Source organism: Penicillium chrysogenum (genome assembly GCF_028827035.1).
Source record: "Penicillium chrysogenum strain IBT 35668 chromosome Unknown utg000002l_segment0_segment0, whole genome shotgun sequence".
NCBI classification, from domain to species: Eukaryota; Fungi; Ascomycota; class Eurotiomycetes; order Eurotiales; family Aspergillaceae; genus Penicillium; species Penicillium chrysogenum.
The window spans coordinates 2126721-2152047 of NW_026622750.1; the positions used below are offsets into that span (position 1 = coordinate 2126721).

The following is a 25327-nucleotide window of genomic DNA, read 5'->3' on the forward strand; positions in this document are numbered from 1 at the left end:
ACTACTAGAGAAGTGCTGGTTTACACCTGGATGAGGAAGTGATTGATTTTCTCAACCCCAAGGCTTCTAGAGAGGAATGGACGCACATAGTTCATTGTGTATGAAACGGCCGAAAGGCTTTCATTTTCCCATCTGCGTTTGATAGGAGAGTACAAGAGTCCCAAGCGAAATTAAGATAACCACGATGACCACAACAGCCACAACAGCCACAATTAACCACAATAACCACAATAACCCCTCCAGTTTTCAGTCACTCCACATCTCCTGGGGATCGCGGATCAAGTCCAACACAGCCTTTGAGGCGTGGACTGTCAGGACCCCAGACATTGGCTTGGACCCAGTCAAGCAGTGCCTCCATGCCTTTGCCTTTGTTTTCAATTTGATCGTAGCTCGGCGGTGCATCAATCATGTCAAATGGGTCCTCCCGGCTGTCGCCGACGAGGCCGAAAATCGAAACTTGTCGGTATCTGGTTATGCGGTAGCCCCGTTCCTGGACGGCGTTCTTGAACTGTTCCTTCAACAGTTTCTTATCGGTGGGAGAAACTTCAAAGCCTCTCGCTCTCCGACAACATGCACATTCGAGCGTGCAATGTCCAACACCAAGACTCCGTGACGGAAGCATTTTGCGGTTAAGACAGCAGCCACATCCACGAGCGCAGCATCCTTGTCGACCCGCGCATTCCTCGACAAGTGCACGATGCATGTACCACTGCGGGTGTGAACGCCAAAGCTTAAAGGCCCTCAATTGAATATCTTCCAGGTCGGAACGACAGAACCACCACCTCTGAGACTGGAGCCAGTATTTCGTATTCAAGATACGGAGTCTTTCTTGGGCATCGACTCCCGGCGTAGCATTTCCTTCTTTGATAGATATCTCTTCTTGAACGATTTCTCGGAGGCTTTGCTCTGTGTCAAGGAGTGCGTACGAAACTTCAGGATGTATGGCGTTCTTGCGCCAAGTCAGGTATCGATATCGCTGGAGAGCGTTGATGTTCCCATCTCTTTCCAGCTTGATTTCCATTTCAGTCTTCTCGCCACGTATCGCCATGTCCGTCCGGTTGTGAGGTGTATGTTTAGTAGGCGAGCTCCAGGGGAGTAAAGAGGATGGTTTCTCTTCGCCCAGCATTATGTCTATCAGGCTGTGATGTGTTGCCTGCTTAGTAGGTGAACTCGGGTGGAGTGAAGAGGATGGCATGTTCGGTGTTTGGTGCTTGGTGCTTGATGGTTGATGCTTGAGATTTCTGAGTTGCGAAGGGAAAGGCCTTTGAGGGATTCGAGTGGTTCTTATGCTCATGCTCTGACTTGAACCTCCGACTCCCAATTCGGGTCGGTTGAACCTCCGACACTCAAGTTGGGTCGGACCTGATCCACGGTAAATCTTGGGAAACAAAGGGTAAGGCCTCAACCGTTCCGAACGTTCTTTGGTTCATCAATGTATGGATGATCTTGGACCTAGGCAGCTGGGTAGCAACGCTGACTCCTATGATAGGGCAGTGTATAGTCCCCATATCGCATTTTGCCAAAACATTTCAAAGAACCAGTGGATGTTTATTTTATTAACTATAGAGATTAGCAAAGATTAATGTAGAAATTGACACTATATATATGGAGATATTGTAGAAAGTGGCATAGAAGTTGATATACTCAGAATTGAGATATAAATCAAGCCCTTTCCCTACTATCTACCTAATAGACTATTGAGGAGAAGAAAATAATTATATAACTAGATTAGCTAGATACCTAGGTAACTATCTAAAAAGACTACCTAGGGAGACTACTAAAAAGACCTCTAAAAAGACCTCTAAAAAGATTATTGGAATACACTACCTAAGAAGACCACTAAGAAGACTACGGCCGTACCTACCTAGGTATAGGCGACTACTTACATTATAGAAATTAATTCCTAAGATTTGAACGGAGGTAATAGTGATGCACGTCACATGCGCAGGCTGGCAACTTCCCTATAGCCACCTTGGGCTTCCGTCGTAGGCCATAAAGCAGTCTCGTACTAGGTAGGAACATCACTTTATCAAAGTACACACATCATGCCGCTTATGATCTCTTCTGCTTTTACGCTGTTTGTTGCCCTGGGTAAGTCTACCTTCTTTTGAAACATCCATCTATGGCATCCTCCGTGTCAATTTTGTTTTGTGACATCTACAATACGTTTTTCAAGTTGAAACAATTTGCTGACATAGTCACCAGGAGCTTCAAAGGTTCCAACGTTCGGCCTAGAAAGAAGAAAACCCCTGGCCTCGTTCCCCCCCCGCAGTTAATTGGGTTGCCCTGTTGGACAAAAGTCCGTGGCTTGCGTTCGTTGTCGTCCTTTCCGTCCTGCTCTACAAGTTCGGAACGGCGGCGATCCACATCCGCTCCCACTTGGGCATGAAGTACTTTTCGCGGTATATTGTGGATTACTACATAGAAATCATGACGCTGACAGCTTTTCAAGCCGCCCACCGTCCTCCCGATTCCGATGGCTCAGCCATCGAACTGAACAACCTTCCTCCTCTCCCGGCCCCTGGCTCAAATATCTTCTCGATAGTCCCGTTCCAGATTCGGGCTCGCCGACCCTCTCCCCAACCCTCCTCTCCCACCGCTGCCAGGTAATCTCCGCAGCCAGTAAGCCGTCGAGGTAAGTGCATGTGGAAGACTGATTACCGAAATCTAGGACATATAATGTGAACCCTTTCACTTGTTCAATTCTAGCTTTAACAGACATGCATGCTAACGTGGTACCTGAACATAGAATCAATCTCCGGCTATGCTCCAGTCAAAGGAACATTCTGTATCTCTTTTGTTGTCAAGGCGCCCAATATATATTTAGTAGAGCGGGCAATGGGTATCAATTAAACAGTGCATGCAAATGGTTCTAAAGACAAAATGATACTGTACAAACAGGGCACTTAACTCCCTAATGCTTTTTGTTTCCACAGCAAGACTAGAATGCACGTCCTGGTCTCCGGGGCACCGTAGGCCTCTTGACCACACTGCTTCCAGGACGACTTCCGCCTCCATCAACATTGCCTCCAGGCCGCGAGGAAGCAGAAGATGAAGCAGTCAAGCCACCGACCTTGCGTCCTGGCTTGATGATAGGTTTACGCACGGCGGACTTTCCGCCAACCTCGATTTCCTTTCTGCGGCGGGTGGGGTCGTTGCGTTCCTGTTCGCGCAATTTCTCAGCAGCAGCGCGTTCACGGTCAGCCGCCATCTGCTCTTCGATTTCCATGCGCTTGTTAAACTCGATTTCTGTCACGCGGCGGTCGCGCTGTGAGTAGCCTTTCTCTTTGACGGAGTAGAATACACCACCGAGTTCGGCGAGCCACTGAGAGAAACAAGTTAGTTTAGAACTAGATGACATACAGGCGAAAGGAGGGAGGGGAGTCGTAACTTACATGAGGGTCAACGGCTGTCACTGTGGACATGTATTCCTTGGCTGTCAGGATCAACTCGTGGTAGACGACGTACTCGGGCACATGGCCGATACCGTAAAGGGCACTTGTGGGATGGAGCGCCATGGTCACGCTGGTGCGAAGGTTGATGAACTCGCCGATGCCCTTTAGTCGTGCGGCTTGATGGAAGAAGCCCGAACAGATGCACTTGCGGATCTGGTCCCAGTCTGTGCCGCAGCTGATGAGGGGCATTTTTTGTTGGGTCATGATGTCCTGAAGTTGGTCTCGCACTTCCTTGGCGCGGCGCAGGGTTTTGGAGTGCAAAAAGTGCTTGGTGCACCAAGCATCGGAGTGACCGTTGGTTTTCCATTGAGTATAAACATGGAGAAGAGTCAAGTGGTCAGATTCTGGAACGAAGAATTTCTCGCGGGCAGAATCGGATTTCTCCTGTCGTTCCTTGGGACGATAAAAGACGTTGGGGACTGAAAGCATTGCGACAATGGATAACATTTCCTCGCTGCACTCGTATTCATCGGAGGCCATTATTATGAGCTTGGCAAGAGGTGGATCCATAGGGAATGGCGTCATGCGACGTCCTAGAGGTGTAAGCTCACCTAGGTTATCCAGAGCGCCCAGCGACCACAGCTCGAAAAGAGAGGTGGAGATTGTCTCTTGTGGGGGAGGATCCATGAAGTCGAAGTCCAAAAGGTCCTTCACGCCAAGGGATTTCAGTAAAAGTATGGTATTGGCAAGACTGGTTCGCTGAATCTCCGGGATTGTTGAAATGTAAAGCTCGTTCTTGTAGGCTGTCTCCGTATATAGACGATAGGCCTTGCCCGGCCCAGTCCGTCCAGCACGTCCAGATCGCTGGTTTGCATTGGCTTGGGAAATCGGAGTGACCTGGAGAGAGTCCATTCCCATGCGCGGGTTGTACACCTTCAGCTTTGAGTAACCTGCATCCACGACGAACATGATGCCGTCGACCGTCAGACTTGTCTCAGCAATGTTCGTAGCCACGATTACTTTGCGCACGCCCGGGGCGGCCTTCTCGAAGATCCTTGCTTGTTGCTCGGCCGGCATTTGGCTGTAGATGGGTAAAACACTGAGTTTTGGCGGATCATTCAGCTGCTTCAACCTTTCTTCGACCAGCTCGCAGGTTGCCTCGATGTCTTCTTGTCCGGTCATGAAGACAAGAATATCACCAGCGCCCTGGGATACATGAATGGCCAAGACCTGCTTGACCGCACTATCAACATAATCTTCACAGGGTGTGCGGGAGAAGTGAAGATCAACAGGGAAAGTCCTGCCAGGAATGATAAATTCTGCAGCACCGCCAAAGAAGCGCGAAAATCGTTCGGAATTCATCGTTGCCGAGGTCACGATCAATTTCAGATCCCTGCGCCGAGTGAGGACTTTCTTGAGAAGACCCATCAAGACATCGGTGTTCAAAGCTCTTTCGTGTGCCTCGTCCATAATGATGCACGAGTATTTGTCGAGATCCTTTTGGGTGAGAGATTCTCGCAGCAATACTCCATCCGTCATGTCTTGTATATAGATTAGCTACATGATCCCACCAAAGCGGAAGGGGAGAAACTCACATTTGATCACCGTGTCATCACTCGTACAATCCTCGAAACGGATAGAGTATCCGACGAGTGCACCGAGCTCAACATCCATCTCCTCACTGACACGCTTCGCGACACTCATAGCAGCCACACGGCGAGGCTGCGTGCATCCGATCATACCGAACTTAGAGTAGCCATCCTCGTGTAGGAATTGAGTTAGTTGGGTGGTTTTTCCAGATCCAGTCTCTCCAACGACCACCACAACTTGGTTATCCCGGATGACTCTCATTAGATCTTCGCGCACGGCAAAGGCAGGCAGATACTCTCTCTGCTCGCGCATGGTCTTACTCTTGCTGAAAGCGCTGGAGCCACCGTCTTTCTTCATATGTTTGGCAAATTTGTTTCCTCCTCCTTTGTAAGTTTCCTCGACAGGCATGGCGACTGCGCTGTCTCCTTCGTCCTCTTTGACGCCCATGAAGTTTCCCAGGGCTGTGCCGGCGACATTTGTCGCCTCCTGTGCTTGCTTTTGTCGCTCGCGCTGCTGTCGGCGCTCATTAACGACCCTGCTTCCTTTCCGACTGAATACCGCCATGTCACTCTGTGGATCCCGAACAGCGGAGATCGGCTCCAACTGCTTCGTGAATATCGTGCGGCCATCGAGAAAAGGCGGCCGGAGGTCGTGGACGAGCAAATGTACTCGGGTCGCTTCTTCATCTTCGGGCATGAAGTCGCCGTCATGATCGCGTCGTTGTGCCACTCCAGAAGTGAGCATTCGATTGGTCTCCCAGTTGTCAATGTCCTTCCGTTTTGCGTCACGTAAGCCTGGTGGGAGGTGTCCAAAGCCCTTGTGCCTTTTGGCCGGAGGGCCCATGTCGTTGCGAGACATGTCGTTCAACCGGGCTAGTAATCCAGGTCTAAGGCTTGAGTGACTCGCAACGTACGACCCTGTCTGGTCTGCGGGTGGTTAAGTCTATGAGAAAGCGATTCCGCGGAGTCGAACCTCTTTCCTATCGGTTAGCACTCTAAAGTCTTACCGCCTTTTATTGCCTGAAGAACGCCACCGCGCTGACTGTCTAGTTTCTAGGGGGTACCTAGGTAGGAACCTAATCTTCTAAAAAGGCACTGTTATCGGCAATATTCAGCCTCGTTTTCTTAAGGAGGTAGCTTCTTGGCAGCCTTGCTGATCCAAAGTAGCCTTTTCTTTATATTGTAGAGGAAAGCGGTGGAGCTGATCGTTATCGCAATCAAACATTGCAAACTATGGTATCAGTCACGTGGCTAGTAACTTACTTCTTGAACAACGTATAAATTGGTGGCGTAGAGGTAAATCAACAATTATTACAATAATATCGGGGCTCACTTGAGTACTTTAGTAAATATATGTACCATTTAAAGCTAAATTAACTTGTGTGCGGGGTGTGAGGTGCATCAAAAATTCTATAGTAGTGGCCTCTGCCAACACCAAAAAGCAACCGCCCCGCATCGTCATCTCAATTTCTCGAGCTCCCTAGTGCCAACCACACCGTGTCAAACAGCCATCATGTCTAGCCAGAAACAAATTGACCCTAAGAAGCAGCAAGGTATGCTTTTCTATTGCCCCTCCAGACCTCTAGAATCCACGAAAGCTGATGCGAACCTCTCAATCTAGAGCTTCAGAACCAATACACCAACTTCAAGAATACTCTTCAGCAATTAGCGCAAAAGATTGGCGATATCGAGCAAGAGGCAGAAGAACACAAGTGAGTCACAATCAGGGTTATGCGCTGTCCTAGCATATCGGAATGTTGCTGGGATTGAATCGGGGGCTTCACCACGAGCTAGCACAACCAGCGATGTCCCAACCAATATGTACAATGCTAACATCTAATTTTTTTTCCAGACTCGTGATTGAGACCCTCGACCCTCTCGCCGCAGACCGCAAATGTTTCCGCATGGTAAATGGCGTCTTAGTTGAGCGCACCGTCAAAGATGTGCTTCCTACACTCAAGACCAACTCAGATGGGTTGAAGCAAGTATTGGAGGACATGCTCAAGCAGTACAAGTCCAAGCAGAGTGAGCTGGATACCTGGAAGGTAAGCACATCTCATGTTTCATGGTCGTTCCTAGGCCTGAAACCATATCCGTGAATTTGCGATGCGGGCAGTGCTGACTTAAGTTTCCCCTTTGCAGAAGAAAAACAACATCCAGGTTGTGCAGCCTTAATGCCTTCCTTTTCTTTGTATACTTTCGATTTACGTGTTCCCGGGTGGTGCTATCTGAGTGTCAGAACAATAGGCTACCGGCGTTACTAGGATGGCAAAAGACTAGACATAATGCAGCGTTGATTTGTGCTTTGATGCCAAACTTGCGAGGTTAGCTCCTTAACATAGTAAAAAAGAAATGCCCGTCAGTCCTGATTCATTGATGTTCCAACTTAGTGTCTTGGGCCTCAGTAGTGTCAAGCCTGGGATAGCTTGGAAGCTGTAATTGACAGCCAACTTGAACCATCTAGCCAATTGTTTAGGGATTGCACAAACCGGACGTACTTATGGATACTTATGAGTGCAAGCCTTCGAAGTGATGTCTGACTTTATAGCGGAAGCCACCTACGCACTGGATCAACTCGAAGGATTATGTATCTTTTGTACAGCAACTCCATGCAAAAGGTACTTAAACACGAAATAATCAGGTAGGTATCTACATGCTTATATGTGGTATTATGATATCCCCGGCCGCATTCCTTAAAAGACGTCTTGCACTGCAGCCCCTTTAACCATTCCTTACAGAGTATCGACCTAGCCTTTACATGATTCTAGCATTGTAGATATTAGTGGCCGAAGTCACCCAGTGTTGGTCTGCCAGAACTTTTTGTATAGGACCAAGACTAAGTTTGCAATCTGTACATTGCAGTGGAGCCAATAAATATTAAATATTCTCCCTTAGGGCCTATGTTGAATTGTATTCGGCCGACGTGCTAACAAAAAGCGTAGACCGAAGTTCAGCCAAGTTCAGCGGGGCTCCAGCGCTGTTCCACCTCGCGGGGCATCAGATCAGCGCTCTATCAGTTCAATTTACCCAACATATCCATTCGAGACATCCGACCTAGAATATTCATTATCCTACACGAATTATAGTGAGATTTTGTTAGAATCACCTTGGAACCTCAAGGTTCTCTAACTATTACGTCATCGGAGAAGCTGACCTCGGGAGAACCACCTCACACGTTCAAGATGACCGCCGGCAACAGGGTCCTTCACGTGGGGATAATTGGGTAAGAAGCGCATACCAAAGGGACAGCCTGTAACCAATTGATACTGATACTCCAGCCAGATGTGGCGAAATCACCCAAGTTGCCCATATTCCAACTCTCGGCTTCCTCTCGGATTACTTCCAAGTCACCTACCTGTGTGATGTATCCGACAATGCACTCGAACACTGTGCCAAAAAGGTCATTGGGGGCATCCCTAAAACGACTCGTAAGGCAGAGGAGCTCTGTGCCTCCCCGGACGTGGACATCGTGATGATTGCCAACAGCGACGCCTTCCACGTTCCCCACGCCGTACTGGGCCTAAAACACGGCAAAGTCGTCTTCGTCGAGAAACCTATGGCTCTCTCCCTGCAAGATGCGGACCAGCTCATTGAGCTTGAGCAGACAACTTCCGGAAAGCTGATGGTGGGATATATGCGGCGGTATGCGAGTGCCTTTATCGACGCCGTCAAGGAAATAGGAAGCTTTGATCAAGTGTGCTATGCGCGCGTGCGCGACATCGTCGGCCCGAACTCGAACTTTGTTGGTCAGTCTGGTACGTTTCCCAAGGTTTTCTCTGATTACAGAGCAGAGGACGTGAAGGAGTTGTCGAGCCGGACAAACGAGTTCCTTGAACAGGCTTTGACAGCGGAATTGGGGATTCCGGTTACACCTGATACTGCTGCTCAGTGGAGGAACTTGGGAAGTCTTGGCTCTCATGATCTTAGTGCCATGAGAGAGGCTCTTGGTATGCCGACGGCTGTGCTTGGTGCTTCTCTATGCTCTGCGAATGGACCGCCATTCTGGAGGTAAGTTACAAATTCTATATCTGTGGTCGCGGCTGATATGTTGACTTCTTCCCCTCTAGTGCCCTTTTCCAATATCCCTCTTTTGCTGTGTCTTATGAGTCCGGGATTGATGACGTCCCCCGTTTCGATGCGTCGATTGAGGTCTTTGGTGGGCATAAGACTGTCAAGATCTGCTTTGATTCGCCTTACGTCAAGGGGTTGCCTACAACTATGCACGTTCGTGAGAAATTGGCAGATGGCTCATTCCGGGAGTCTGTGGTTCGGAAGACGTACGAGGATGCTTATACTTTGGAAATGAAGGAGCTTTACGCATTTGTTGTTGAGGGTAAGCCGGCTAAAACCACTTCACAGGATGCTAAGAAAGATCTTGAGATCTTTGGAATGATTATGAAGGCAGGTCTGGAAGGGCAGGCTAGGCTTAATGGTGTTGTTCGAAACTAGTCTTCGGCATACTCATGCGGTGTACATACTTTTGGAAGCATTGCTATAGAAATGGATCATTAAAAAAGCCGCCGCCCGTAGGCGATCCGGCAGCTTGAGATCAAACGGCACTCAAACTGAGGATGGACGGGGTCCAAGAGGCAATGCGCCAAAAGCTCACGCATCCACTCATCCACATAGGGCAGTGCCATGTCCCATATCCTTGGTATCTACTTTTGCTTTCCAGTGGTGATGTTGAAGAAGACACCAGGGACACCAGGATATGCAGCTCTAGTTCCAGATATGTCACTTTTCTGGTAGCGTCATCGGTTGAGATTTTGCGCACTTGCATTACTCCAGTTCATCAGCGTGATCTCCTCGTCCTGTTTGAAAGATCTGGCATCAACCTGCTCTAGAACAATAGAAGAGGAGAAAGCAACCACTTTCTCGCCAAGGGCGGTGTTTTTGACATGCTTTTGGCGCTTTTCCGTGTACGGGGTAGCGGGACAAGTACCTAGGGCATCCATGTATCCCGGAAGTACTCCGTAGAGCTGGCTAGTGGAGGCCAGCGATATACAGCCGTATAGGCCCTTCCTAGATTCTACGAGGGCAGGATCATCTTTCACACCATCAGCCTACCATTCGATGTAACATGGCTGTTAGGTTTCTGGTATAGTAGTAACAAAGCTTAACAAGGCCGTGGCTGAAAGATCGTATTGGCTTATAGCGAATTAGAAACAAGGCTTTCAATGCTTAAGCTGTGGCTTGCCGGAACATACCGCGGCTGTGCGAGCAAATATAGATCGACCAGTGGACTAAAGGAATGGCAATATTCAGCCCAACAAAGTGATATTCTATAAATTTTAAGACATGCATTGATCGAGAATACGATACATCAAATCCTAAGCAATTCCCAAAGACTACCTACCTAAGTAGGAATGACCTCGTGATACGATTTTGGCCCATTTCTTTTTACATAATCCGCTTCTCCGCATCCACGTGAGTCTCCACTAGAAGACCCGATCCCGCAGTCCCTCAACTTCCCGACATTTTTGTTTCTTGATTTCGTTGTTTGTCGCATTATCCTCGGCAATCGTTTCGGAGTTCGCCCATGATGCCTTGAAGTGACTGGTGTTGGTGACTCGAATAATGCAGAATCGTGGCCGATTTGGACGAATGATGTCAATGGTACTCCTACCATGTCCTCCGTCAACGATAACGCCCCCTCGCCGCTCCCGGCGGATGGGGTGAGCAAGCGCAAACAAGGTAAGCGCTTACAATGCCCCCTGTCTGCCTGGTCATTGTTCATCTTAATTTGTGATCTCTTTTTGTTCTCGGTTATTGGTTATTTTTCCGCGATCAGACTCGCTGACGGGTGACTCAAAAAACTCTTAGGCTCTGCAGCTTGTGTCCACTGTCACCGGCGCAAGGTTCGCTGCGATGCCCGTACCGTCGGGACACCCTGCACTAACTGTCGCGCCTCCGGAAAGGCCGACTGTCGCATACACGAAAAGAAAAAGCGTCTTGCAGTACGCTCAATCCTAGATCCCGTTCCGATCCGATCTCGGCCTCTGCCCACATCCGATACCACTTCGAACCCGACCCTTACAGCGGGGACACCACTACCACCAAGCTTTCCAACTGCATTCCAAAGTGGCCATGCTACACCAGTATCTGGGGGCCTTCCGCAACATGGATTTCAGCAAGGCACGGGATCGGAGACATTTGGCCGCCACGGCCCTGATATGGCGCATGCCCACGAGGCACATACGGAGATGGAGCAACATCTCGTCAAATTGATAGATGAAGAGGAATCCGGCAGAAGGGAGATCCAAAGAGGCGTGCGCGCCTTCTATGTCGGACATGAACATTCCAACATGTCATTCTTGTTCCGACAACAACGAGAACAGGATGACGATGTATACCATTTTGCGAGCAACGAAATCCCACGGCGTCAAATGAAGACGGGTCACGATCAGCTTCTTATGGATGCTCTAACACTTCCAGAACCGGCTCTGGCAGATGAATTGGTACAGGCTTATTTCACATATGTCAATCCGGGATACCCTATCGTCGACGAAGATTTATTCATGACGCAATACCGAAACCGGGATCCTGCAGATCCTCCGCCAGTCTTACTTCTTCAAGCAATCTTGCTAGTTGGGGCGCATGTTTCTCGTGGGAAAGCAGAGCGAGACGCTCTGAAAGAGATTTTTTTCCGCCGCACCAAGTATCTGTTTGACAATCGTATCGAGCGAAATCGCGACATTCTTGTTCAAGCGGCCCTTCTTTTGACGTGGCATTCTGATAGCGCAGATGATGATGTTGCTGCAGATGCTCACTTTTGGGTTGGAGCCGCTGCACGTATCGCCACGGGACTTGGAATGCACCGTAATCCCGTCTCCAGTAGCTTCGTGACTCGCGATCGGCGAATGTGGCGGAGAGTCTGGTTCATTCTGGTCCAATTTGATGTGTTGATTTCCCTGTCATATGGCCGACCTCAAGCGATGTAAGTCGTCCCGAACGACCAACTTCGCAGCAAATACTAATCAAGTTTCAATCTAGCAATTTGGACGATTCCGATGTGTCTCCTTTGACGCCCGCTGATTTTGAGAATTGCGGCCCTCTTGTACAAGCAGATTACGTGATCCATTTTACCGAACTATGTACGATGATTTCGTATCTCATTCGCGATCGATTTGGACTTCGGGCAAGTGAGGAACGGCGAAAGGCCGTCCTTCAAGAAGCCGACGGATCACTGGCAACCTGGTCTCTGAAACTTCCTGATAATCTTCGCCTTCGTGCGTCTGATATGGACCCTTGGTCCGCCATGCTCCATTTGACCTACAACAACTTCCTCATTCTGCTGCATCGGCCCCATCCAAGAGCCTCGGCCTATTCCGATGATTATGGCCCTCACGATGCAGAAATTTGTAGTGCGGCCGCCGGGGTTATAGCCTCAATATTCGAAGAGCTTAGGATGCATGAGCGCTTGAAGTTCCTTTGGTACACTGGCGTCCATACACTCTTCACGGCCATGATTCAAGTCCGAGTTGAGCTCCGCTTCTCCAATCCTGTTCTTGCCATCAATGCCTTACGCCGCTTTGATTCTGCCTCTTACTCGCTGCGCGAGTTAGCTCAATACTGGGTTCACGCTGGCACAATCCTGCGACTCTTCGAAGACTCCAAACGCCTGCAAGAGGACCTTCGGATGGCAACTACTGAACGACCCAAGCCGTTCAACGACACTCATCACGCGCATAAGATGCCCGTTGCCTCCCCTGTTCCATCAATTACCATGCAAACCCCCGGACCACTCTCTTTCGGTGTGCCCACTCCCGAATCTACCCCTCTCCAACAGACGACCCTTTCACCACAACCCAATCCTCAATTCAACAATTGGATTGCACCTCTCCGGCTTAATGTAGGCCCGCTGGAAAGGAACGATCCTTTCTCAAGCAGCATGCAGGTAGATTCCATTGAGCCAGCTCGCGACTACCCGGACTGGCGACAGTTGTTTGCCTTCGGTGATGTAGACCTACCTCCGCCTGTGGGCGTAGAAGGTCTGACCGAGCTTGAAGATGAATGGCGGCAGATATACTGGCAGGATGCCCCGATGGCCGATCTTGTTCACGATGGAGGATGGATACATAGCTAGCTTTGGCTCGCTACCTCTGGTTGATGACTGTATAGAGCTGTCAACGTTTCCATCGCCTGCTCTTCACACACCTTTTCTACTTTGACGACGAGACGAGCCATGCCAGGGCACGCAGATACACGATACATTTTAGAGACCATGTCAGGCCACAGACACCTACACGCCCAGCCCACGATACCATGTCACAAACGATCACATACAATGATAGAGAGATATACCGCATCATATAATTGCAAATAGTGATATCGGATAAAATTAGTTGTGGCCTTTTTGTATCTCGAGTGAATCACTTAGCCAATATCTAAGATGTACGTACAAGAGTGTTCCAGATAGCGCCATATATGCGGATTCGCTAATCGCAGAACTTAAGAAAACCGCAAAGGAAGACTGCAATAAATCAGAAATCGAACTGAAACTCACCCCATGCAGGATAGAAATGAAATGAAATGCAAGACCTAGCCAAACACAAACCGCTGCCAATTATCCGCAAGCACTTGGACACCGTGGCGCAACTCCCATCCACGTAACTGACAAATCTGTCGAGCCACGCCTTCCAGCACCTCATCCATCTGCACACCTGCAACATGGAGATCACTTTCAATAAGAATGCGGTCCTCAGGCAAAGCCTTAATAACATCACCGACCTTCTTCCCAGCAGTACCGGAGAAATTGATAAGTTGCGAGAAAGAGAAATAAACATCCGACGGATTCGACCGATGCAAGAACTGGCGAATGGGCTCAACCGAACCGGTATAAGAGTGCATGCAGATGCGAGGCGGAAACGGCCGATACGATTTTCCACTGGGGTCGGCTGCTTTAGTGGGCTGAGATCTGTCGGGTGTCTTATCTTCATCTTCGTCTTCGTCATCATCAAATACAGCGCCTTCTGCATCTCGCTGCTTGTCTCTCTTCCGTCGCGATAGCACAACCCGTTCATGTCCTGCCCAGAGCTCCTTAAGCACTTCAAAGACCCCGCCGTGCGCTTGCACGCTATGCAGCGAGACGGCACGGTTCATTTCTCCCGCAAGCTGTAGCTGCGCTTTTAGCACGGTGCGCTGGTGTTCCGGCTTGACGCGGTAAATTGAGAGACGCCGGCCCTCGCGTGAGCCGGGGGTAAGCTGGTCATCTCTGTTTTCGATGTCTGTTGGATTCCATGGACTTGGGAGTCGGAATGACCTGTCCAGGCCGACTTCGCCGACTAGCGCATTCGGGAACTGCTGGAGTCGGTTTCGGGTCTCAGATATTAGTTCTTTGAGGGGCTTGGGGACAGGAAGTAAATCAACGAATGACTGGTCGTCGGCTGGAGATGGTGTGAGGACGGCGGCATAATGGGCGGACTTGTGGTCAGCTGGGTTTTGCGCAGCTGTTGGTTGTGCAGTGTCGTCCAAGATCTGATGCGAGAACCACGGGTGCCAGCCGAAGCAGGGCACTACGCGGTCTAGTTTCGATTGGCTTTCTTTAGCTGAGAGTGACACTGCTGTTTGTTGTACGAGATCTTGATCTTCCCCGCGCGTGGCCATGACTGTCAGTGTTGTCGCTTTCATCTGCGGGATGTCGGCTATTGAGGCCAATGTGTCGGTGGGGTGGCAGTGGGCATCGTAAATGCCAATGTCCCAAGGGAAGGGTTCGTTCTCTGGCATGTTTTTGGGGATTTCCAACGGCAATCAGAATAGCCCTCCGGAGCTCGCTTCTAAGTTTTTGATATACAACGAGGCTGAAAGTTGCCGAAATGATGTAACTGGCGTTTTGTGCCTGGGGCATCCATCACATGCTTTCTCCGCAATTTGTTGTTGACTTTGGTCTTAAAATGCCGAATGTCTTATAATCATGGACTTACAGTCTTTTGATCCCTTTCTGGGGATATAGACTGATTCATCCAATGTGGTCCTCTTTATCAACGTTGCTCGGGTTGCCTATCCTGGCACTCATCTCTATCCCACTCATTCTCTCAGCATGGGTTACAATCTCCGCTGCGCTCTTTGCACTAATACTCAGACTATCAGTAGTCTGCATTGAGTTATTCTGTGGATTGGTCATGCATTTCTTCTCAGTGCCAACATCACCTACCTCGTCGTTATTGACATTCACGGCATCAGAACCTACAACCCCAGCTGCTGGTAGATCAAGAAGGAATTCCAGCCAGACGACGACGCATCCTCGAAAGATAAATGACTCTCTCACTTCCTGGGTCATTGGCACCAGCCTGGATGACCCATCAAACCGTAAAATGAACTCTTATGCACGGAGCATGATCGAGGCCCACAATTTATCTACCCCAACACCCGTCTACAGAGTGCCCATAAGCGGCGATGAAAGGCGAGACTTCGAAGGCGTAGGTGGGTGGCGGTCATACCGGACATCCAAAACATGCAGCTCGCATACTCCGCACGAGAAAGCCACCGGATCAACCTCATCCTCTTCGACACAAAGCACCCGCGGCGACGTCGATCCAGACGTAGACATCGACGCGGACGAGCGAGCCTGGCTTTCACTAAACAACCGACTCGAGCTCCCCTCGCATCTCTTCACGATATGCACAAGCGTGCACGCAGGAAGCACTCTAAACAGCCCCGAAAGCGCTGACTGGCGCAATGGCCGAAGCAATTTCCACTCACTGACGGGAGCAGCGGGGTCACAGGGCGTCTACTCCGGAAAGCAGCAGAATGGCTCAAGACACCACCACCGCTCTCTCACGACTTCCTCGCTAACGACATCTGACCGGCGCACGGGTACGGGGCTCTCCCTAGCGCTGTCAACGAGGCCTGATAACGGACCTGTCCATTCGAGGGAATACGGCCACTCGATGTTATCCTCAACGCCAGGACTTACGGCCCCGTTCATGACGCCCCAGCCATACGCGCGGCTGGATTCGAACTCGCATTCCCAGTCGCGGTTTCCCCCGCGCGCTTTCCCTGCCAACAGCGCACCGTTCACGGGCTCCCATCCCTCCAGCTCTGGAGACGGGCTGGGCCACAGCTTTGGGAGCAATAGTAGTGGCGGAAGCTTTGCTAACGGAGGCGGGGGAGGGTACTTTTCTTTGAGACGGCCTGGGTCCTCTGGTAGCCACATTCTCTCTGGAAGAGTTAGCCCTAGTGCTAGTGGGTATAATACCCCCGGTATTGGTCCGTCGGCTGAAGAGCGTGATGCTTCATCGGTGGGGTTAGCCCGGTTGATGGCGCACTATTCCACTAGCCCAAGGTATCGGAGACAAAGTATCTCTGGGCCGAATTCGAGGGGCCATGCTGCTTGGGATCGGGCTGGATGAAGGGTGATGTTCTTTTTGCTCCCATTGGGAGGCGCAAGCAGCACAAATGATAAATAAAGTGCCATGAAAGCTGCTTCTCCGACTGGAGTGTTCATAGCAAGTGTCATTTATTCTGTCCAAGTCTATCTAGTTAATATTTACCGTACAGAGTTGTAGCCACATAAAGAGGGAGAGAGGCACATAGACGTCCGGGGCGAAAAAAAATTGAAAAAGCCACAATAAAGGAGCGACGAAGTATTTGCCACGAAATATCAACATCACACTCCAGCATATTTGATAGAACATTATTCACGAAAATGAGAAACAGGCCCTATCCACATCATGATGGACGACTTCTCTCCCTCTGGCTGACCTCTTCCATCTCGGTAAGCACAATATTGTTGAACTCCTCCCAGCCATCGAGATACAAGTGATGGCCAGCTTTATTCACAACGACCACTTTGGAGGAACCTTCGTCGGTACGCTGGTCCTCTGGGGTGGCCTTTTCTAGGACTTTGCGCTTTTCTGCGTCCAATCTAGCTGCTGCTGCATGACCACCAGAGACATCCATCCAGTCGTGGTCGCCATACATGAATACCACGGGGAAACCCTTCTCGCGCCGAGCGGGCGCCGAAGGGTCAGACGAAGTGGTGGAAGCGGCGACTGGATGGGGGAGGGCGCTTGTGTTTTGGATCAATTGTCTCCCGAGGCCATGGACACGGTGGATCAGAGGACTGCGAGCGAAAGCACCGGGGGCAAGAATGTATGCTAGGGCGTACTCGCCGCTACCACGAAGACTGAAGATGGAGTATGAATAGTCGTGGAGAGCCTTAGCCTCCTCGGCTGGTAGGTGGGAGAATCGACGGGAAGTCCATCCGGACACGATACGTGGCCCCAAAGGACCAGTCCACCGCACCAGACTGAAGGGGGAGATATTGGCATCCCATAAATACGCGAACCACTTGGGGAGGTTCCGTCGCGGAGCTGGAGCGGAATCAGCCTGAATTGGTTGGCGCCCAGTGATAAAGCTACCGTCGCTTGTCTTCGGTGCTGTTTCTGGAATGGCAGCAGATGAAGCGATATCTCGCTCGTCTTGAGTAACCTCGTTGGCCAAAGTTGATGCCGGAGGCTCGGACACATCTGCAGTGACAGCGTATGGGTCCTCCGGGATTCCAACCGGAGACGCCAGGATAAGCTTGTTCAGATGACCGGGGTATTTCAGCGCGTAGGCAACCGCCATGTACCCGCCGAGACTGTGTCCAAGCAAGGTAAAGCGGTCAATCTTGCGTTTGATGCGCCATTCTTCCAAGGCATCTACAAACCAAGCCTCAGCTTCCCTGATGGCGTCTTCTCTTTCTTTTGCCTTGATTTTGAATGAGGGTCGAGTGCTCCGGCCCATGCCTAGCATGTCTAAGGCATGGAGTTGCCAGCCCTTCAACCGGCTCAGTGGTTCGAAGTTTTTATAGAAGAAGCCAAGTCCGGCGCCGTAGCCGTGGAGCATAACCAAATGTTGGTCTGCTTCCTCACCAATCCTCTCCACTGAGAACTCATTGAGCGCGCGGTCTTGCCCGCTCAGTTCTACCATGCTGGAACGCCATCGGCGCGGGCCATAAGGGTCATCAAGAGATCTGGTGGTAACTTCACCCAACTGATTGGGGTCTGCACTCTCGAGGCTGGTCGGGGTAGTGCCATCGGGGAGCTCTGTTGTCTTTCCAGTCTGGAGATGAGTGGGGGGCTGGTGATGCAAGTAAGGCAGATAAGAGAGGACTTTGTGTTCGGCAGCTGCTGCAGGTATACGAGCCCACTATACAAAGCAAATCATCAGCGCGAACGCGGCAATGGGGGCTCCTTGGTTGTAGCTTACCCATTGACTGAAGCCTTCTCGGTATCCCAATGGGAAAAATGCGCGCGCCGCTGCCGCGCCAGCAGCAGCTTGAGCCGCATACGGAGTTCTCGATATCCTCTCGGGATTGTTCTCAACTGGACGTTGGTGATGCCCATGAACGTCCTCATGGGACGAGTTGAGTGATTCTGACGCCATTGAAGACAGTCGGTGTCTCCGAGGGTGGGTGGCAAAAACGGCTGAGCGAGGTTTGGTCTGGTGTTGAGGGACTGAATAGGGAGAGGCAAGTCGCGAGGTTATGCCTGCAGTTCGCAAGTTGGGAGAACAGACGGTTTCTGCTAGCAAAAGATGGACTGTGGCGCTCATGGACGTATAAGCAGGGAGCACGGAGACAGATCGGTCACTCCGCTTAACCCCGATAGGCGTGGCATGCGCAAAACCGGGCAGTAGAGGTGAATATCCGATGGGAAAGAGCTGATGAAAAGAAGAAATATGATAATTGAAACCCCTCGTGGAGGGCAATGGGCAATGGTCAAAGCAGAATTATTGTAGAATAGAAGTCAAGTCAACTGGGCAGATGATGTCGATCCAACTTCGCTTCCTTTCAACTTTCCGCCTTTCTCTCTCTCCTCTTCACATGCGATGACACTAATGTCCTGGGCCGGATCGGCCAAGTTTTGATTTGACTTTAACTGACAAGCTTTGCTTTTGTTGTTTTATTTTCATCTTGGGACTCTTCTACCATGGCCTCGCCTCTAGACCAGGTGGTCAAGGGTGCCCCAACACCGGATGCTCGCGCATCCACACCAGAGCCATTGAGCTCCTCACGGTCATCCCAAGCTCACCAGCCAGATTCCTCCCCTCAACGTCCCTCGACCCCAGACCCGCTGGCACATCTGCCCTCCTCCCCGCCCCAGATCTACCTTAACCTCTTAATACTCGAAACCTCGCTGCGAGCCCAGTATTTGGCTCTGCGCGAGCGTCGCCGTCAGAACACGTTCTTCCTACTCCTACTGGCCGCTTGGCTCGCCCATTTTGCATATGCCCTTTTCCTTCGCCCGCGTGAAGATGGCCGCGGGGTCGGCGGCTCCGTTTACTGGGTGGTGGAGATGGGGGAGAAAGTCGCCCTGCTTGGCGGGGTGATTACCGCACTGCTAGTCTGGGGTACAGGGCAATGGGAACGAGGAATCAGATGGCCTCGGCGCTGGCTCGCTGTCTCCAATCGCGGCCTGCGCGTGATGAACACCAAGATCATCATCATCCGCGGTCCCTTCTGGCAGGAGCTACTGTCTTACGTCTCATTCCTATTCCCGTTCTCCGCCCCGTTCTTACCCTCTCCCAATGGAAACTACCATTTTGTGGAGCAGAGCCCCGCTGATAAACGCGCTGGTGGTAGTCGGCAGCACTATCAACAGTACTACAACGGCACCGATAACGGATCCGGCTTGGTAGAAGAAGACCTCAGCCCGGGAGGCGACTACATTCGTCTCCTCCTCCTACCCAAGTCATTCTCCCCAGAATTCCGCGAAAACTGGGACGATTACCGTACAGACTTCTGGGAAAAGGAAAACGAGCGCCGTGCCCAGCTACGCCTGAAACTGCGCGAGCGCGAGCAGCACCTCGCCCGAACAGAAGGAGGCTGGCTCGGCCGACTCGGGCTTGGCTGGCGCGCCTCCCAGCGCCGCCGCCTCGTCGCAGGAACCCTGCATCGCTCAGTCGAGCCGGAATTCAAACACCGTCTAGGCCACGGCCACCACCCCTCTATCGCGAAACTCAACCAGGAGCAGCGTGGTTCCTCCCGCCGCAACACCCGCTCCGAGTCCCATTCGCGCACTTCATCCCGCAGCACCACCCCCGTCGACACCAGCTTCGAAGACCGTCCCTCCTCCCGCTCCTCCACTTCTAGTCGGCCCCGTCGCGGAAGCACCGCCTCCGGGCAAGACGCAAGCCCGCAACAGCGGAAACGGAAGGGCTCGACGCTTCGGCGGGGTCTGTCGCCTCTTACGCAGGCGCAGATCAGAGAGGGTGTGCGTACACCGTCCTTCTCGTCTGACGACTCTGTGCTGCCTATGGGTATAGTTGAGAAAGATAAAGAGGAGGCTATACCGAATTCTGTTCCGGAAAATACTGCACCTTAGCACGAAATGTCGTTCATGCTTATGCTGTTCATATCTCTATACCCTGTTTTTCTTCTCTCTTGTCATGTTCGCCAGACACTTGTTGAGATTGCTGTTTTTGGAAACTTGCATTAGCTGTGTATGCATATCCCTAGAGCGCGGTGTCGCCGGTGCTTATAGATGAACTCGGTTGCCTCGCCTATGTATGCTGTTGTGTTGCATCTGATTCATTTGGAAAATTCCCATTTTACTGCATTTTACAGTGTCAAATGAACAAACGTCTGCCAATTAGATCACATGGCATAAAATGGCAGTACAATTGCAGGCGAGCTGGCCTAGGACTACCATTCAGGTCTTGATTTAAGTCAAGGATCGAGTATTCATTCGTATTTCTCGTATTGAGTCACTAATATTCCCTCACAAAGCCCACTCCATACGCCAAACACAAAAAAAACATGCGATGATATCAATCCCAATGCAATGACAAGAAAGCATGCTCATAAAACTGGATGCAGGCAGATCCAGCATTCTCCTCTTTAGCTATTTTCCACATGGACAAGGACAATACAGACAGCGCCACATAACCCAGATAAATTAGACTCGGTACACATCTTCATCGTCCTCGAGGTACATCAGGATATTGTCGTCGTTCATGACCCGCAAGGCCTGGATAGCCTCGGGGCGGGAGAAGACGTGCGAAGCGCCAAGTTGGGGTGATTCGCGAATAGCAGTATTAACAGCATTGATCAAATCATCAATCTTGCTTGTGTCGCTATCTTTGAAAACCGTCTTGCCCATGAGCGGGCCTAGAGTCTGCCGGAAGACTGTCATGCGGGCAGGCGTGATCGGGACGTCTGCGGATGTGGACTGCGAGTCTGTCTGGGACTCGACGAGTTGCGAGGCTGGCTGCGAGGATGCCATTGACATCTGAGAGTCGGTTTGGGTTTGGGTGCGAGCGGTCTGGCTCGAACGCAAGCGTTGAGCGCGAGGGCTGGCTGTGTATAGACTGTCTGGGTCTTCATCCTCGTCTGGGACTGGAACACTAGACTGCGCTGCGGTACCACGTGTGCGTGCTGTGCCAGTGCGTCTACCCGGTGTGGCGGTTGATGTGCCGCGGGCGTTGGTGTCATCGTCGGAGTCGTCATCGAGTTCGGCATCGCTGTCATCATCGGAGGAATCGTCAAATGTGGTCACCTTGCGTCTCTTCCGGCGCTCGTCCTCGACCACTTCCTTGAACATGGCGAAGCGCAGGATGGCCTCGGCATTTTTAGCATCCTTCTCGTCTACGCGATTAGACAGGCGAGCCTTGGCGTGTGCAGTAGACAGACGAATTAGCGTCTCTAGGGTACGCGGGGTGATAGGTGATGTGCGACGCTTGTTGCCGGTGAGTTCATCGTTTCGCAGAGCAGAGTATGTGGCGATGACGTGGTCGGCAGCTCCCTTGGTCAAGACGGGCGTGATTCGCTTCTTGGCGTATTGAATGTACTTCTTGATGAATGGAATACTAATGATTTCCACATTCTTACCACGGCGGCGACCAGCATTGGCAGCGTCAACCATACCGCCGTGGAGCATGACATTGAACTTCTCGAAGACCTCACTTGGGGCGTTGGCATCTTGACGGTCTTCACCTCCCACGCCCAATGTTTGATTGAGCTGTTCCCGAACCGGTGCACCCTCTTCGGTGCCAGGCTGGCGGTAACGGTGCATGCGCAGAACGTGCTCTGAAATTATTCGGTCATGGGTATCCTCAATATCATCGGTCACGACGAACAGCAAATCGAAACGAGAAAGCAAGGAGTCAGGGAGAGCAATGTTCTTATGCGGGTCTTTGTGGGGATCATATTGGCCGTAAATCGGATTGGCTGCTGCAAGGACACTGCAGCGAGCATTCAAGCTTGTGTGGATACCGGCCTTTGCAATTGTAACAGTCTGCTGTTCCATGACTTCGTGGATGGCGACACGATCGACATCACTCATTTTGTCGAACTCATCAATACACACCACACCACGGTCACCGAGAACCATTGCACCAGCCTCCAGTCGACGTTCGCCGGTCTCCTTGTCAGATGTAACAGCAGCAGTCAAACCGACACCGGACGAACCGCGACCCGTGGTAGCGATCGCCAACGGTGCAGTATTCAACACGAAACGAAGAAGCTGGGACTTCGCAGTCGAGGGATCACCAACCATAAGGATGTTGATATCACCACGAAGATGAGTTCCGTTATCTAAGTTCTTCTCCATTCCACCAAGAAGCATCAGGAGGATGGCTTTCTTGATGTAGTCATGCCCGTGGATACTAGGAGCCAGGGACTTGGACAACAAGTCAAACACATTCTTCTTCTTGGCAATCTGATTAATGTTTCGAATGTCGGTATCCGTAAGCACGGCCTCTGCAATGCCTCCACCGCTCTTCGAAGACAACTGGATAATGTTGTTCGCCATGATGACGGTGCGGAAAGTCGACGAGCCACTGCCTCCGTTACCAAGGGTACGGTAGATACCCACCAACTGGATTCTATCGCCAGGCTTGGCAGTGTCGACGAGGTCATCGTCCAAAATGACATCGACACTTCGGGGCAATTGTCCTGCCGGGGCACGTTCGGGCATTTCTTGGATAGAAATCGACTGGTGGTCGAGATATGTTGAGTAACCGTACTCGGTGATGAGCTAGAAATTGTCTCATTAGTCTCAAAGAATTGATTGAGATTGTCCAAGCTGAACTCACCGGGTTCTTCTCATCGTCCTCTTGGGGGTAAACGTTCAAACTGGTTGCACCGCTGGCACCCATAGTCTGATCACGATATTTTCTGGCAACAAACCGATCTCTCCTTTCGACATAGTGAACACTCTGGATGATTTTCGGGCGTACCAGAGAGCATTTTGTCACAATGCCCTCGAGAGAGACCATGTGGTTCAAGTGTTCTGACCCCAACGTGCGCGGGTTGGAAGAAAATTCTCCGAATGCGCCGACATAAGCGCAGTAGTAGTTCTGTCAATATCGTTAGACATTCGATGTCTGCTAAGAGCCGTCCAAAAACGGAATACCCACCGCATCATCCGAGGTTTCTCTAAGTGGTCGACCAGGCAGGGTTTTGACAACCGCCTTCAAGGCTGCGTCAAAGGCTTGTGAATAATCAAATGGCGAAGAAAGCAGCCTACATACGTTAGTCGGTGAACCCAATTCCACATCATATAGAGGGGTAATTTACCCATCGGCAAGCTCCCGGTTGTGTGCTCTGATTTCATCGATGCTGACCTGTCCGGAATTATCAGCACCATCTCCTGGCAAGATATGTCGCATATCCACGCACCGTCAATCGTCGCCCACCCTTGTTCAGCATAACCACAATATCCGCTCGATAACTGTTCAAATCTGTTAGATGCATATTATAGCATATTGATCGTCGAGGTCGAACCTGCGTGCCCGTGCATCATCTGAAAAAATAACGTTGTTAGCTCAAGGGACGACAACACACAACTCAATGGACTTACTAGGGTCAAGAAATTCAGTTGCGGCACGCACGCGATCCTGCGCGGCCTCATCACGTAGTTGTAAACCGTCCATGATGTGTGATGCAATATAGTGTGGTGGGAAGGAGGGAGTCGAGGGGCCTTTGGGATTTCCCGATTTGCTAAAGTGGAACGCGTCAAGTTGCACGCGAGGAAGGCGCGTCCCACGGATACCACGTGCCGTGCTGAGTCAGCGAATAATTTTTCAGCGGGCTATATAAGCCGCCATCCCCCGATCCTTTTCTTCTTCTTCAAGCGACTCTACGTACGTTCTCCTCCCCCCAACAGTTGGAAACCTTCTGGGTTGGAAACCTTCTGGGTTTTCACATTGGACTTTGGCATTTTGAACTTATTCACTGACTTTTTTCCTCCCACAGTTCAAAGAATCACTTTAGAGTAGACGTCCCCTTTCTAAACTCTTTAAAAGAGCCACAGAATCTCCACCCTTGCTGATGACTACATGTCCTCGATGCCCTAAAGTGAAACCTTTTTACTCCCGCCTCGACTGTCACGCGTGCTGTCCGCAGTGTCTGTGTTTCGGTCTAGGGAGTGGTGATGATCTTGACCTGGTCTCGACGTCTTGACTTCGGTCGGTCGGTCCTGGTGGGTGTCGAGGAGGTCTGAAAGGTCCTCTTCCATTCTGGTTGTTGGTATGGAGCGCTGTGTGAGATCCCTTGGTTCTATTCAATATCGGTCCACAATGAAAAGATTTTCAATTCCACTTAAATCCTCTTCGAAAAAGAAATCTCTCGTAGCTTCCTTGTAATGTTTCGTTAGCGCTGTCTATGTATGGTAGTAGATATCCAACAAGGATCATTACCGATGCCTAATTCCTTGCACTTGTCTGCGTCTGTCCAAGGTACCCTTGCATGGTCAAGATAAATACAGACCCTGCCACAAAGTCTTCACCCACTCCCCATTTTCCCACCAAACCTGACCAACTTTGAAACTTATTCTCTTAACGAATTCAAAGTTATATTGTAACTTGTTTTATTTTCATTTTTATATCATTTATCGCTTCAAACCTAAGGTAATGTATTATAAATTATACCAGTAAGTATTTTGGATAGAATTCTAATCGCGAGTCTAGTATGGGAGCCACTATATATAATGGAGATTCATCTTGGAATTTGGCACTCAATAGCGATACATATTGGACCATTCGGAAAGAAATATTTTGCTAATCCGATAATAACCTTTTATTGAAAATCATCTGAAAATTCATTATTGTGTAGATTATTGAGACAATAGGGTTCAATGTTGGTCGGTTTTGGTGGGAAAATAGGTATTGGGAAGATACTTCATAACGGCTATGTAGTAGGAACTACGATGTCTTGTTGGACGTCTTCTCCCTTCTCTTATGGGTAGAAAAAGACGAAAGAAGAAAGTGGGCTACACAATACCGGCAACTTATATAACCAGTTATGCTCAATGAAAGTTGGATAATCTCATATATATTGTACAAAATCAAATAATAAAAACAGGATATATAAAAGAAGCTAAAATTACAGTGACTATATATACATGGAGCACATTG

At 50.4% G+C, this 25327-nt stretch overlaps 12 protein-coding genes across 12 annotated transcripts; 6 read left to right on the forward strand and 6 right to left on the reverse strand.

The window, feature by feature from the left end:
* Window positions 1-250: 250 nt before the first annotated feature.
* On the reverse strand, window positions 251-1126 carry N7489_004356 (uncharacterized protein; the record flags this gene model as incomplete). Its single annotated transcript, XM_056710108.1, has 1 exon — window positions 251-1126. The coding sequence occupies one exon, from the start codon at window positions 1124-1126 to the stop codon at window positions 251-253; it is 876 nt and encodes a 291-aa protein (XP_056568529.1).
* Window positions 1127-2045: 919 nt separating this feature from the next.
* On the forward strand, window positions 2046-2610 carry N7489_004357 (uncharacterized protein; the record flags this gene model as incomplete). Its single annotated transcript, XM_056710109.1, has 2 exons — window positions 2046-2091; window positions 2273-2610. The coding sequence occupies 2 exons, from the start codon at window positions 2046-2048 to the stop codon at window positions 2608-2610; spliced, it is 384 nt and encodes a 127-aa protein (XP_056568530.1).
* Window positions 2611-2941: 331 nt separating this feature from the next.
* On the reverse strand, window positions 2942-5843 carry N7489_004358 (putative mRNA splicing factor RNA helicase (Prp16); the record flags this gene model as incomplete). The annotated part of the gene is made up of 3 exons (XM_056710110.1): window positions 2942-3325; window positions 3396-4936; window positions 4991-5843. The coding sequence occupies 3 exons, from the start codon at window positions 5841-5843 to the stop codon at window positions 2942-2944; spliced, it is 2778 nt and encodes a 925-aa protein (XP_056568531.1).
* Window positions 5844-6497: 654 nt separating this feature from the next.
* On the forward strand, window positions 6498-7159 carry N7489_004359 (putative prefoldin subunit 2; the record flags this gene model as incomplete). The annotated part of the gene is made up of 4 exons (XM_056710111.1): window positions 6498-6537; window positions 6606-6696; window positions 6837-7029; window positions 7127-7159. The coding sequence occupies 4 exons, from the start codon at window positions 6498-6500 to the stop codon at window positions 7157-7159; spliced, it is 357 nt and encodes a 118-aa protein (XP_056568532.1).
* Window positions 7160-8166: 1007 nt separating this feature from the next.
* On the forward strand, window positions 8167-9433 carry N7489_004360 (Gfo/Idh/MocA family protein; the record flags this gene model as incomplete). Its single annotated transcript, XM_056710112.1, has 3 exons — window positions 8167-8207; window positions 8267-8992; window positions 9052-9433. The coding sequence occupies 3 exons, from the start codon at window positions 8167-8169 to the stop codon at window positions 9431-9433; spliced, it is 1149 nt and encodes a 382-aa protein (XP_056568533.1).
* Window positions 9434-9735: 302 nt separating this feature from the next.
* Window positions 9736-9939, reverse strand: N7489_004361 (uncharacterized protein; the record flags this gene model as incomplete). The annotated part of the gene is made up of 1 exon (XM_056710113.1): window positions 9736-9939. One exon carries the CDS (start codon window positions 9937-9939, stop codon window positions 9736-9738), a length of 204 nt encoding a protein of 67 aa, XP_056568534.1.
* A 557-nt stretch (window positions 9940-10496) lies between these two features.
* On the forward strand, window positions 10497-13070 carry N7489_004362 (uncharacterized protein; the record flags this gene model as incomplete). The annotated part of the gene is made up of 3 exons (XM_056710114.1): window positions 10497-10678; window positions 10808-11921; window positions 11978-13070. The coding sequence occupies exons 1-3, from the start codon at window positions 10612-10614 to the stop codon at window positions 13068-13070; spliced, it is 2274 nt and encodes a 757-aa protein (XP_056568535.1). The 5' UTR covers window positions 10497-10611.
* A 455-nt stretch (window positions 13071-13525) lies between these two features.
* Window positions 13526-14710, reverse strand: N7489_004363 (TatD family hydrolase; the record flags this gene model as incomplete). The annotated part of the gene is made up of 1 exon (XM_056710115.1): window positions 13526-14710. The coding sequence occupies one exon, from the start codon at window positions 14708-14710 to the stop codon at window positions 13526-13528; it is 1185 nt and encodes a 394-aa protein (XP_056568536.1).
* Window positions 14711-15105: 395 nt separating this feature from the next.
* N7489_004364 (uncharacterized protein) lies at window positions 15106-16335 on the forward strand (the record flags this gene model as incomplete). The annotated part of the gene is made up of 1 exon (XM_056710116.1): window positions 15106-16335. The coding sequence occupies one exon, from the start codon at window positions 15106-15108 to the stop codon at window positions 16333-16335; it is 1230 nt and encodes a 409-aa protein (XP_056568537.1).
* A 319-nt stretch (window positions 16336-16654) lies between these two features.
* N7489_004365 (putative alpha/beta hydrolase) lies at window positions 16655-18523 on the reverse strand (the record flags this gene model as incomplete). Its single annotated transcript, XM_056710117.1, has 2 exons — window positions 16655-18118; window positions 18179-18523. 2 exons carry the CDS (start codon window positions 18521-18523, stop codon window positions 16655-16657), a joined length of 1809 nt encoding a protein of 602 aa, XP_056568538.1.
* A 377-nt stretch (window positions 18524-18900) lies between these two features.
* On the forward strand, window positions 18901-20295 carry N7489_004366 (Spo7-like protein; the record flags this gene model as incomplete). Its single annotated transcript, XM_056710118.1, has 1 exon — window positions 18901-20295. One exon carries the CDS (start codon window positions 18901-18903, stop codon window positions 20293-20295), a length of 1395 nt encoding a protein of 464 aa, XP_056568539.1.
* A 573-nt stretch (window positions 20296-20868) lies between these two features.
* N7489_004367 (MCM DNA helicase complex subunit MCM3) lies at window positions 20869-23890 on the reverse strand (the record flags this gene model as incomplete). The annotated part of the gene is made up of 7 exons (XM_056710119.1): window positions 23773-23890; window positions 23697-23715; window positions 23592-23643; window positions 23490-23536; window positions 23330-23435; window positions 23006-23269; window positions 20869-22947 (listed from the first exon to the last, which is right to left on the reverse strand). The coding sequence occupies exons 1-7, from the start codon at window positions 23843-23845 to the stop codon at window positions 20869-20871; spliced, it is 2640 nt and encodes an 879-aa protein (XP_056568540.1). The 5' UTR covers window positions 23846-23890.
* Between the last annotated feature and the right edge of the window lie 1437 nt (window positions 23891-25327).